Source organism: Chrysochloris asiatica, unplaced genomic scaffold, assembly GCF_000296735.1.
Source record: "Chrysochloris asiatica unplaced genomic scaffold, ChrAsi1.0 scaffold00107, whole genome shotgun sequence".
Lineage (NCBI taxonomy): Eukaryota > Metazoa > Chordata > Mammalia > Afrosoricida > Chrysochloridae > Chrysochloris > Chrysochloris asiatica.
Window position 1 is genome coordinate 4,080,974 of NW_006408625.1, and position 14,040 is coordinate 4,095,013.

At 44.9% G+C, this 14,040-nt stretch overlaps 1 protein-coding gene across 3 annotated transcripts in view; it reads right to left on the minus strand.

Annotated features, from left to right (window-relative positions):
• Positions 1-722: 722 nt before the first annotated feature.
• The window catches only part of PTCH1 (patched 1), an 81,565-nt gene continuing 68,247 nt past the window's right edge, over positions 723-14,040 (minus strand). For 2 of the 3 annotated variants that reach the window (XM_006867638.1, XM_006867637.1), the window contains exons 20-23: positions 13,829-13,971; positions 8,813-8,912; positions 8,070-8,324; positions 5,705-6,247 (exon numbers count right to left, since the gene is read on the minus strand). In XM_006867638.1, coding sequence (XP_006867700.1) covers positions 5,705-6,247; positions 8,070-8,324; positions 8,813-8,912; positions 13,829-13,971 — 1,041 coding nt within the window. Of the gene's footprint in view, positions 1,391-5,703; positions 6,248-8,069; positions 8,325-8,812; positions 8,913-13,828; positions 13,972-14,040 lie in introns of those variants that run through there. The other variant, XM_006867639.1, reaches the window with a different exon arrangement.

A 14,040-nucleotide genomic window follows, 5' to 3' on the forward strand; every position in this document is an offset into this window, starting at 1 on the left:
GAAGTGTGCATTCCACGATGCTAATATTAATGAGCTGAGAAGGACTCCTTCTGAAGCCCACAGCCTCTGCAGTGTCTGATTCTATGTCAGCACATTCATTGTCTGCTCTTCATTTATTTTCCAAACAAGATGCAAACACAACCAAAACAACCCAATCAATCAAATGCTTAATTTAGGAAGAGATGGAGTTTTGATCTTAAGGATTCAAAACACCATCTCAGGGTTTATTGTGAGCCCAGAATCACCAGAATAGATTTCCTACCTGTAGGAATACGCTCCAAAGGCGGCTTCCCTATCTACTCTTAATTTGTGTGTGTTGGTCATGACGAGAGTATTTACGAGGCTGCACAATTTGTTAGATAGAGCATGCAAACATGACCCAGTAAGGTTCATCATTAGGCACGCCATCCAGTTCTGTAATTCCAATAAAGACAGACAGATGCTACTAGTTCTATGCCCTGAGGTTCCAATCCCAATCTCCATAACCCATGTGAAGAAACTCATTTCCCCTGCAGCACAAGATGGGGTGACTGGATGACAGTGAGTCCAGCTTTCCCTCTGCCAATTCACAAGGATGACCCCTGATGACTTGGGCTGGCCCTCCACTAGTACTGACCAATAAAGAGATCCTGACTCTTCTAGCCTGACTAGTTCAGAGACCACGAAAGGTTACTGATGGTGAAAGGAAACAAAAAACGGTGTGTGTGTGTGTGTGTGTGTGTAATAATCACAGTACATGGGAAGGATCACACTGTGTGTTCACACTCAAACAGCCAAATAACAGAAACACAAACAGCTACACCTACAGAAGCCACTGAGATTAACGTGCTTTCTTCATATCTGCTCATTAAACAACAAAAAATTATCACGCATAGCGTGTTTGAAAGTTAATAGTAACATTTCATACTACCACAGGGTTGTGATATGCAGATTTAAAATATTTTAAACAGAAACCTTTACAAAATAATCCTATTACATAAGCAATATTTGCATAGAATTATACAGGTAAATTATACAATATTTAAGCAGCAGCAACAATATGCTGAAATTTAAGACTAAGTTAAGCTGGGTTGTGGCACAGAAATCATTGTACATACAGGGAGTGGCCCACTGCAGCCCCCCCGCCTCCACTCTGACAGGAGTGGGGAAACCCTACTACTTTACACAGTTCCTTCGTATATTACATGTGTACATCTCTTAAATATTTATAGGGATATTTAACAAAATAATACAATCGGTTACAGTAACAATGAACTGCTATCCTGGGCAGCAAGCACATCTTTTCCATAACTCCAAGCAGTTCTCTTCAAGCAGTTCTGGAAAGTGGTGGGGGTGGGATGGGGGTGGGGATTTCCAATCTTTGGCCTCTTTGCTTCAGATTTTACTCACCCTTTAGGAGAAAAAGAAGTGAAAAGGAAGTCATAATAAGTAAATGGGCTATGAGTCCGTATTTATAAAAGGTAAAAATCTAATCTCTATTTTTGCCTTCTCCTAGGCCCTACAGTCCAGGGGCTGGCTACCTAGATGTGAATGCTGTGTGAGTGTTTGTTGAGCTACATACTTAAGACATGCACACATATGTTACACTTTAATAAAGAATATGCAAACAGAGAAATTGTTTAGCTCCTTTGGTCTGCTGTGTTACTCTTCAAAGCTTAACAATGGGAAAGAAACTCCATTTAGAATTCAATGGATTCTCCAAGGATGACAAAGCTGGAATCGGTTAGATTAGCTTTGCCTTGGGGGTCTCTCAGTTGTACAAATGGTCACTGCATCCAACTGCTAATTGAAAGCTTGGAGAGTTGAGTCCATCAGCAGTGCCTGGAAATCTACTGCTGAAAACCAGCCATTGAAAACCCTGTGGAACAGAGTTCCAACCTCACCTATGAGGTGGTCATCAGTTAAGAGTTGACTTGATGAAAACTAGTTTGGGGACACGGTTGATTCTTCTAAAGCAGAGGTGGGGAAGCCTTTGTACTGCCAAAATTTTATCATCAATCAATGGAACAGAATCGACAATCCAGAAATAAACCCATCCACATAAAGCCAACTGATTTTTGACAAAGTACCTAAATATATCACATGGGGAGCTGATAGTTTCCTCAACAGATGGTGCTGGTGGAACTGGAAAGCGATATGCAAAAGACCGAAACAAGACCTTTACCTCATGCCTTATACAAAAACCAACTCAGCATGGATTAAAGACCTAAATGTGAATCCCAGAATTATGAAGGCCATCAGTGAAAAACTAGGGACAAATATGAGGGCTCTAATTCAGGGAATATACAGACTACCTAACATTTTGAAAACTATACAAACAAAAATAGACAAAATAGATAATTGGGACATATTAAAAATTAAAAACTTATGTGCATCAAAAGACTTCAGCAGAAGAGTATAAAGGGAACCCACAGAATGGGAAAAAATCTTTTGCAATGATATACCACACAAGGGATTCATTTCTAAAATATATAGGAAACGACAACACCTCTATAAGAAAAAGACAAATAACCCAAATAAAAAGTGGGCACAGGACATGAACAGACTCTTCTCCAAGGAAGAGATCCGGGCAGCCAACAAACATGAAGAAATGTTCGCGATCACTAGCCATTAGAGAGATGCAAATCAAAACAACAATGAGATATCATCTCACACCAGCAACAACAGCAAAGATCAAAAAAGTAGAGGACAATAAATGGTGGCGGGGATGTGGAGAGACTGGGACACTTCTGCATTGCTGGTGGGACTGCAAAATGGTCCAACCTCTCTGGAAAGCAATATGGCGCTACCTCAGAAGGTTGGAGATGGAAATACCTTATGATCCAGCAATTCCTCTACTTGGTATTACCCACAAGAAATACGAGCCATATACGAGTAGATATATGCACACTAATGTTCACAGCAGCACTATTTACAATAGCAAAAAGATGGAGACAGCCAAAGTGCCCATCAACGGAAGAATGGATAAACAAATTGTGGTACATACACACAATGGAATATCATGCTACCTTGAAGAACAACAAGGATGTCGTAAGCTATCACATAACATGGATGAACCTTGAGGATATTATGTTGAGTGAAATTAGTCATAAAAGGAGAAATACTGCATAGGACCACTACTGTAAAAGACTAAGAAAAAGAACCCATACTAAAGGGGGGTAGGGGGATTCTTTACTGGTTACTGGGATGTGGGGGGTAGAGGGAGGGGAGGGAAGGGAAGGTGGAGCACAGGGTAGGGAATAGACACAGGATAGTTTGGGTGTTAGGGAGAGGGGCAATATACAAGAAGGGGGAGGGGAATAGAAGAACAAGGCAAATGGGAAAATAGGCAGGTGTGCATGGGCTAAGGGGGACAGAGGTAAATAATGATGTATGTATGCACAACCCTGGAACAACAGGGCTCTGGGATACAGGGATTGAGACACGGTTGGAATGGGCAAAAGGGGGGCAACAATGTTAAGATGCTTGGCTGTCTTTTTAATCTTGGTTTCCTTGGCATACCATTATAAAACAGACACTTGAGGGGGAGAGAAAGGAATAGCCAGAAGTATCACCATAGAAAGCTTGTAAGTCCGTCTTCTGCCTATAACTGATTGTTGTTGTTGTTATGTGCTGTGGAGTCGGTTCCAACTCATAGTGACCCTGTAAGGGTTTCCGAGGCTGTAAATCTTTCCGGGAGTTGAAAGCCTCATCTTTCTCCCATGGAACAGCTGGTAGTTTCGAACTGCTGACCCTGAGGTTTGTAGCCCGATTCGTAACCACTACGTTACCAGTGCTCCTTCTGATTGGAATACCTAAAATGGGGCTACAAAGTGCCCAGTGAAGGAGGCTTCCTATGGAGCCTCTGCAATACATAAGACTATAGGTGGAAACCTGAACCACATCCAGATCTCCAGAGATGGGAAATTCCCACTTGAAAGGACAAGCAGACCAGCCTGGAGGGGCTAGAAGAACAGAAAATACTTCTTGATACAAAACAATACAGGCAGTCTGACTGACTACTACAAGAACAAGCAAATTTCTCGCCCAGGAGACATCAAGGTAAGTGGTCCGGTCTCCTCAGGGCAAACCCCCTTCCAAGACTGAGACTCAATGGTAATACACCAGCAGACACGTGCTCTGACTAGTGACCACGTTGGTCACCAATAAGGGGAAGTGAGGGGAAAAACAGCAATGTTCAATGTTCAATACACTCTTGTGAATCCGGGTGGAGACCTGGTTGGCCAGCAGTGTGGCAAGACCTGGGGACTCCTGGGCCCAGAGTCAGTGACATAGCCACAGAGGAATAGAGTGGAGAGTGAAGCATCCAGTTGATAAGAAGAGAGGGCATATGCATAAGAACACCCGCACTTACAGATAATACCTACTTGACCTGGCTTCAATGGCTGGATGATCAGAGCTCAACTAGAAGAAGAAGAAAAAAAGAGTAATCTGATACAATTTGACGGACTTGACCTACACCTATGGATGCAGTAGCTCAAAAGAGTGAACAAGTCTTTACAACGAGGCTCATTCCCACCCTCTCCATACACAGGGGTAGACAGGGATGGGCAACTTGGACATTGGCTGCTCAAAATGGGGGGCTACAAAGGCAAGAGGTGACTGGCTTACAAGTTTTCAAGAGGGAGCCTAAATCCAGAGGGCACAGAGGAAGGTGGAATATCCACTGAGTAGTGTCCAATCTGTCTGGGTGGGACTGATGAAAGGAGATGTGGGTAGTACTCATGTGGTACAATAGTGAATAATTACCATCAGGACTGACCATGAGGGTTGGAAATGTAAAGGTAGACATTTTGTAGCAAAAGGAGGGGAGTGGTTGTCTTTGCAGTCCAGGAGCTGAGGACCCCGGGACCACCAATGGAGAAGAGCGGAGTGTGGGACCCTACCCAGAGAAGCAGTGATGCCCGAGATGGAGGCAGAGGTGATGACATGGAGAAATGGAACAGCTGGGAATGCTAGACCCAGAGAGGGAGAGGGGCTGACGACCCGGGGGCAGGCTTGCAAGTTATACCCTTTGGTTGGTTGATGATGCATGGAGGGGATTGTAGCCATGGCAACAAAACTATCTATGATAGGATGAATGTAAAGCTAATGTTCTCCCATGTAAACTATCACGCAATTCACAATAAAACATTAATTAAAAAAAAAAGAATTTATATCATCATTTGTGGGCCATACAAAATTATCAACTTAAAAATTAAGATTGCTAAAAAAAAAAAAAAAAAAAAAATTAAGATTGCTTTATTTGGTCAAACATTTAATTCACTCACCCCTAATGTGATGACTAAGGAGCTCTGGCAGCTAATCTCAAGGTTAGCTGTCGGGCTGCTAATCTCAAGGTTAGCAGTTCGAAACTACCAGCTGTTCTGTGGGAGAAAGATGAGACTTTCTGCTCCCATAAAGATTTACAGCCTCGGAAACCCTGTACAGGGTCGCTATGAGTCGGAACCGACTCCACGGCATATACCACTACCACCAATGTGATGGCTGGAACTGCGATTGCCTTGTCAGGGCCAGACCAAATGATTCTGAGGGCCTTATACAGCCTGACGGCCAGATGTTCCCCACCTGTTCTAAAGGATATCCTCATGCCCAGGGCTTTCTAGAACACAGCCTAGGGAACCCCAAGGAGTTTGTTTTCGATCTCTGGTCCCTCATGTCTTCCAGTTGCAACTAAAGGGCAGAACGCCAAGGCCCACGCACCTCAGTTGGAGCTGGTTCCCCGGTGCCTCTCCTCACATTCCACATCTTGCAGCTCTATGACTTCTACTTTTGAATCTCTTCTCTCGCCTCGGACATTAAAAGGCACGTGGGGGTCCTCAAACAGCCCATGGTCAGTCTCGGGGTAGTCCTCATAGCCTGGGCAGAGCCCCCCCCATGGGTTCCGGCCACGGCCTGGTGGGGGGTGCACAGCAACAGTCACGGAGGCAGAAGCCGTCACAGTGGTGATGGGCTGGCAGTATCCGGGCATGGCGCTGCCCACGGCAGTGAATGCTGGCTTCCGAGGGTTGTGAGAACGGGCTCCTCGGGCACCCACACGGTCCCTGTTGCTAGGGCCAGAATACCCTTCAGTAGAAATTTCAAAAGCATCCCTGCGAAGTCTATAAGGCGGGGGCTGATACCCTTCTCGGGGGGGTTCCCTGCGGGGCTGCTGCCCTGGCCGTCCTGAAGGCAGTGGCCCTGAGTCCAGGTGGGGCTGCTGGCGAGGGTTCGAGTGCTGATGGTGTCTGGAATCAGGATGGACCACCTGCAGAGGGTGTGGGCAGGTTAAAACAGGTAGGGTGCACACCAGGGCTGAGTATGGGCACCCACTGATCCTGCCCCTCCCACCCTGCTTGGCTCCTGCTCACACATTGCCACCCACATTCAGTACTTCCCTAAGCAAGCTTTCAGTCAACTCTGCCAAGGAAAGAAGAGAGGGGAGGGGCCTGGGAGCCCAGAGGGACCACAGAGGAAAAACCGGTTCTTTCAAGAACCTGCAGGACATGGTAGAAGAGACCTTCATTTAGATCTTATCTCTAGGCTTTCTCAAACATAGCCAGCTAGACACATGTGGCAGCCGTCCATAAACGCAGGGCGGTAGTCGGACAGCTTCCAAGCCACCTCACTCACAGCCCATCTCCTATCCTGTTCAGTCTACCCCAGCCCAAGATCCTCTTCTCTTAAAACTGCTAAGTGTCAGACACTGGCAGGATTGCTGACACCTAAGCCATTTCATCACGGTGGCCATGAGAGACGTGTGGCTATTTCAAAGCAAGTGAACCAAAATATGAAACTCTGTCCCCGAGTTGCACCAGTCACATTTCGAGGGCTCAAAAGCCATATGTGACCAGCGGCTACTGTACTGGACAGCGTAGTAGCCAGAGGACATTTCCCTCATTGCAGAAAGGGCTGTTGGGCAGCGTGGCTCTATTTGATTGTTAGGAATCTGGTTTCTGGGTCTCTATACAAAGCACTGAGCAGCACAGTGGCCACATCAATCAAAAGGACCGTGACCAACTTCAAAGTTGTTCAGCTTGTACCTATTTTTAGGCTCCCGCTGAACAAAACCAGATTCACACTGCTGCTCAGCAGGCATCGTCACGGGGGGTAAGAGGAGGAAAATTTAGGTTATTTGGTTGGCCTCTCATGTTTTCATGGAAGGGCTGCTTTGGTCTGGGACTGGAATACCCATTTCCTGGAGGGACAGCAGGAGGCCCTCCATCAGAGCAACATGAGCCTTAGAACCCTCTGTGGGCTTTTAGCAGCCCCTGGCAGAGAAGGTTCTGAGAAGGGCTTGTTGCCAGACTGCCCCATTAAACTTTCCTGGATTACTGGAGACTAAGAACTCAGGCGTGGTTCTCAGCTTCTCTGCTCCCTCCAACCACTTGGGATATGAGCTTGAAGCCACAAAAGCTCATGGCAAAGTCTTCAACAATCATTATAATCATTTTGTGCCAAGAGAAATTAAGACGATCAAAAATGGGAGGGGGGAAAAATCACTTCTGTTGGCAATTAAATTAAAAAAAATAATAAAAAAGAAGAAAGCGTGCATTATCCCTGCACTTCATAATCTTCCTGAGGAAGACATTCATACACGCTAGCGTTGTATGTAGTAACTGATTCCTGTCCTCTGGTGTATCAGGTTGAACCTTTTGAAATTTGCATTTTTACAATTTAATAAGAGTCAAATATTAGCAATTTCATATGATCTGGCTTAAGATATGCCCAGGATCCCTGGAGGCTATAAATGGTTAATGCACTGACAGCTAATCAAAAAGTTGGAGGTTCGAATACACCCAGAGATTCCTTGCAAGAAAGTCCAAGTGCGCTACTTTGGAAGTCAGCCACTGAAAACCGTATAGAGCAGAGTCTACTCTGACACCCATGGAGTGGCCATGAGTTGGAGTTACTTGGTGACAACTGGCATACAGCTGTGTAACATGTACTATATTTTTGCATTGGTTGTAACCTATCTGTGCGAGTTACAGATTGGGGCAGGTAGGGGCTGCTCTGGACACCCTCTGTGACTAATGCGCCCACCATCAGGGGTAGTGATGACTCTCCTCCCAGCCCCGAGTGTGACTTACAGAGGAACGGGCAAAGACGGGATTTTCTGTGGCTTCCACAATCACGTGATGGGCAGGGCCTGTGGCGCCTTGCTGGGCCTCATAGTGCCGAAGCTCCTCACTGATGCCTGACACGGTAGTCTGAGAACTGTACTCTGAGTCAGAGGTATCGGACCCGTTGTTCGTGTGGCTAGGAGGCACAGCAAACCTGACAACGCTGGGGGGTGGCTCAGGGGAGGGAGTGGGTAGCCGGTTCAGCCCAGTGGCTGGAGACACCTATTAAGGGAATTGCACATTAACAGTGGTCTTATCCATTGTTGGCCACACTCACAGTTCAAAGCATAGTATTCACGCTGTGTCCACCTCGCCCCTTATGCCCGTCAGGTTAGATAACTGTCCTTTGCTTTTAGACCCAGAGAAGGCAGGATTTGCCCTTTTTACTCTGTGCAAGCCCAACATTCATTCATCTTGGACAGTGTTTCCTGTATGAGGAGGAAAAAAAAATCCCACTCTCTTTTCATTCCACTTTTTCATCATCTTTTTTGAAGCTGCCAATCAGCAGGCTTAAAAAAGAAAGCGAGTACTGCATCCCTCAAAACTGTTACAGTAGAGAGAAAGTCATACTTTATGGAGATGTTTACTGGAACTATAAGCAATCAACAAATGTGCATATACCCAAATATCTAAATTAAGAGTGGGACTCCAGGAAAATTGACATTCAATTGGCCCTGGGGTTTTACCTTACATCAGTGTAAAATACTGACCTCGGGATACGGTCCAAAGAAGGACAAAACGACTGGGAGCAAGACCAATCCATTCAGAACACCCAGGATCGTTAAGATCGCCAAAACCGCAAAGAAATACCTGGAAGATAAAAGGGGAACCAGAACATTTATGGAGACGAACAGAAATCATGCTATCTTTCACACACCAGATGTGTCTGCACGTCAAAACTAAAAATGAACAAAAACCACACCACTGAAAAGTTTCTTACAAAAAACTGAAAGTTCAAATTCAGCACAAGATATATTTTTTTTACCTTATGACTCTGAAGACTACATTTCACAACCCAAAGTGTGAGTTCATGGATGGAAGGGGGTAAAAAAAAAAAGTTTGTTAATTTGCTGAAATCTCGTGGCATGTAATGTTATTTATGAATGTGTTACACAAACACAAAAATATGGAATTCGGGCTGAATGGCCTCACAGACCGAAAGCACAAACACAAAGCAGAGGGGGCCCCTCGCATGAAAACCCAGCAGAAGCAAACAAATGAAGTGAAGGGTGTAGAATTTAAACAATTTAGCCCAGGACGAAAAGAAGCCTACTTCTGCAGGCAGCTAATTCACTGTGAAATGCGTCTGCATCTGAGAGCAGAATCTCTAATTAAGTCTCCGGCATATCAGGTAAGGCTTTCCCTGGGCTTTCATTAATCACAACTTGCTGCCTAGAATTCTGTGAGTTCCAGTTTTACCAAATAGCTCCAATTGCAACCTTTTTAGAACACAGGAACCAGCTTTCTGCAAAGAAAATGCTGCCCATTCTGTGGGAGCCCGGGCATTGTGCTGGGTGAGGGCGCTCCACAATGGCCAGGCTGCTCGGCGGGCTAATCTTTTGTTGAACAATTTAGCATCTCTGAATACGCTTGTTTTGCGTCAGCCAATTCAAACATAAAGGCCGCAGCACCATGGAAGAAGAGGAAAGTGCACAAGTGGCCCCGCTTTCCCACCATTGAGGGCTAAGGTCTGGGAGCCTTCGTGAATACCAAGGTAAACCTGCCAGACAAGGCGAGCCTCTCAGGTGGACACTCTGCACAGCTGGAGAGAGCGGACTTTGAGCAAGGAGGCATTTCTGTAACTAATGATTTCTAGGGCAATTTGAATGGAAGTGAGCTGGAGTAAGGGAGACACTTTGGATGCTTTAGGAAGAGGAAGGACACAATATCTGTTAATGGTCCATTCTGTTGATCATAAAACAGCTTTGCCATGTCTAGATGTGCCTCATTGTTAGATTAAAAGAGAGAGGATCCCTATAAAAATACAAATACCTTGTGGCTATTATAAACACCAGAGACTTCTGAATTGCATTAGGAAAGACCGAGCAGCCAATGACTTGCTCTAATGTAAACTGATAGAACTTTAGGCTGAGACATACATCAGCAGCAGGCATTAGGACATTTGCATCCCATCCATCTCACCAAAGAATAAACACAGCAATTAGATTTCTGACGGCTGAGTGTATACAATGTCTGCTCATGTATTCGACCTCAGCAGGGACTTTATCAGCTATCCGTCCAGTTCTAGAAAATGAGATGCCCTTTTAAGTGCTTGAAACAGGAACTCTAATACCTTTAGGAGGGAACTGACAGCCATGGGTTAGAAGACAGAACGGGAATTCTAGCCTTCAGGTTCCTGGCCTGGTTACTCTAATTCTGGCTAAGTGCTACTCTCTGTGGTTCACACAGCTGCCCCCATTAGGCTGAGTTAGATCCTCCAAGATCCCATCACCCCCTGCGCTTCCCACTGTTTAAGAACTTGAGTTTCCCTCAGAGCTGCCTGAGAGGAATGCTGTCTTCCTGCAGTTAAGAGGTTGGCTTAATGCACCAGACTGCAAAGCCTTTTGAACTGCAGGGTTGGTGTTTCAAGCTCACCAGTCGCTCCTAACCAACTTGATGGCACTTAACAACAACAACATTTACATTTGTGCTGGATGAAAAAGGAATTGCAGGAAAGAAATTCTATTTGACAAAAGGTTTTCAGGCAAGGAATAAACAACATGAATTTCTGAAAAAAATTCATACTTGGGAAATAAATCAAAGTCAAATTCAGAGCTTAAAACAGAAACAAAACCTCCATCTAAGTAGGAAAATACATTTTTGGTACTAAGTGACAAGAATTACAAATTGGCTTTGTTAATCTATCAGCATTAGGGTGCTGCACTGACAGAAATGTGGATGCAATGCACACGTTCTGTGCCACCCCCGGCCTACTGAACCCAGTCTGCGTTGACAGAGAGCACCAGATAGGTTCCTAAGTTCTTGAAAGTTTGATAAACACTGGTCTATACTCAAAGCTATCCCACTCTACACCAAAATCAGTGAGCAAACCTAGGCACTTGTTTTAGGAAGGCTGGGTTTCCAGGATGCCAAATTGGCCATATGGGTTTGTCCCAAACCAATGATTTGATACACTTCCTATAATAACGAAATTTTGTAGCTCAAATACATGCACGAATGTATACCCAGGAAGACTGTTCAGATGCTCTCTTACAACAATCCAGACATTTGGTTCAGCCCTCCATGGCTCTAATTCTAGGCAATCTTTCATTTACTGACAGATTTGGGCCTTGCCTCTCTACAAAGTAGCACTGTTTGTCCAAGATTAGCAACTTGAAAAAAAGCACAAATCATCTTTTTCCCTGTAGTTCTTAAATTCTTTAAGAAAGAAAAGCTTGGTTTCCTTTTAGAGTTCATAAAAAGTCATTCTGCCTCATAGCAATCCTGTATAGGGCTTCCGAGGGTTTACATCTTTGCAGAAGCAGAAAGCCTCATCCTTCTCCAGTGGCGCAGCTACTGGGTTTGAATTGTGGATCTTCTGGTTCGCAGTCCAGTACTTACCATACGGAGCCACCACGCTCCAAAAGTCATCTTGTTGTTGTTGTTAAGTGCTGTTGAGTTGGTTCTGACCTATAGTGACCCTGAATAGGGTTTCTGAGGAGCAGCTGGCGAGTTTGAAACGTCTACCTTGCAGTTCAAATAGACCTTGTGGTTGAGTGCTTACCCTACACTGCCACATCATCTTAATTCATCATAAACTGCTTACCTTTAGATCCAAGGAGAAGAGTCTAAGATAAGCTTGGATGTCCAAAGTGTACATTCAATGCTTTCTGAATCTTTATTAGGCTTGTGTGGTGCTGTGGGTTAATGTGCCAAACTGCAAAGCCGTTTTAACTGCAAGGTTGGCAGTTCAAGCTCACCAGCTGCTCCTTGGAAACCCTATACAGGGTCGCTATGAGTCATTGACTCAACGGCACTTAACAACAAGAACATGAAATCTGTGGAGTCCTGGTGTGGTGCTGTGAGTTAATGTGCTGGACTGCAAAGTCGGTTTTAACTGCAAAGTCAGTGGTTCAAGCTCACCCAGCCACTCCTCTGAAACCCTATTACAGGGTCGCTATGAGTTGGAACTGACTCAATGGCACTGAACAACAATAACAACATGAAATCCGAGCACATTAATTTTCACTTCTTAAGAGAATAAGGTATTTCTGAGGTTTCCATTTCTACAGTCTTGAAGGAGATGAAGTGAAGGTCAAATTAAATCACCTAATGGAATTTACAACCATCTTTTCCTATAGCTTTTTCAAACCTGGGATACAAAGAACTGTGATATTTGGTGATCCACTGGCTTCAACATGTGGCGTTGCAGCTAGTCCCAAATCTTCCATCTTTTCTCCAGGTATTGCACAAATATCTTGAGAAGAGAGCACCTTTTTATATATCATACAGTGAGTGAATTACTTGATATGGCCCATCTAGCTAGAGTCTTTGTAACTCTCACCAAATGACTGGGTTGTTGTTTTGTTGTTGAATCAGTTCCAACTCACAGCGACCCTATATAGGGTTTTCAAGGAGCAGCTAGTAGATTTGAACCACTGACCTTGCAGTTCCAAACTGACCTTGCAGTCCAGTGTTTATCCTACAGTGCCACACCAGGACTCTAAATGACTGGTTAAGACCTAAGTAAATGTGAAGTGTTCGTGGTGTATCAAGGGATTAGATAGTTTGCTAATAATGCAAATAAGCTGCAAGACACCCTTGCGGAAGTGAGACCATGCAAATAAGGTGTATGGAACCCTAATGTGGGGTTTGGTCAACTTTGCCATCCCACTAGGCTTAAAATGAGCCATCCCAGAGGCAGGAGAAGGATCTCACTACCATCAAGAAAGAAGAACCAGGAGCGGAGAGCTTCCTTTGGACCCAAGATCCCTGCGCTGAACCGCCCTGACAGAGAAGACACAGAGCTGTGGCAACAAAATGGCAGCAGAGAACCAAGAGATAGGTACCTGGGCTCACCAGGCCATGGAGTAAGAAAGCCAAGTGTCTTTAGGCAGAAAGCTTGCTGTCAGAGTATGGTCCCTCTAGGCGCTGAATTGGCTAAAAGAGCTTTATTACAGGGTGAGGACCAGCTGAGGGACCAGAGAGAGCCAGAGACAGGCTGCCTGCAGGCAGTGGTTGAGAGAAGGCTGCCATGATTGAAGAATTGTATCCTAGGTTATTCCTGAACCTGAATCGTAACCTGTTACTTCCCTAACAAACTTAATAATCGTGAATATTTTCTGTGAGTTGTGTGTGGCCACTGAAACGAATTCTCAAACACAGCAGAGAAGTAGACAGGACAGTGCTGTGGGAGGGAAGGATGGCATCTGATTGGTAAAAAGGTTGGAGGGTAGAGGCAAATTTGGCCTTGAGTGGCTGATGCTGATGATCTTGCTCCTCCCTCCCCACCTGCGAACTCAAAGGAGGTCAGACACCACCCTCCCTCCAGGCCATTCTACATTCTCTCAGTGTATCTCTGACTTAGTAAATTCAAAAGAAAGTAGATCATATATGAAGACATAACTCTATGTACCTACCCTATATCAGGCAGGTAACCAGCATAGGATTTTCATACCATCAAAAATAACACAAATGTCTGCCAGGTACAGAAAAGGAATATGCAACAAAGCTCACATGAGCAAAGAATGATTTCAAAGACAGCTTTCTCTCCCACTTATGCTTACCTGACAATGAAATCAAATTCCGAGCCTGCGAGCATAAGGACGCCAAGCAGAGTGGACACAGCACCATCCAGAACAGGTGCAAACATGTGCTCCAGGGCAAGTACTGCCCTGCGGTTCTTATCACCGATGGCAGTGAGGAAAGCCTGTGAGGGGAGCAGAGTTCAGATGACCAGATCAGATTCCCAGACTTGATGTGCTCAGATGTCCAGCTT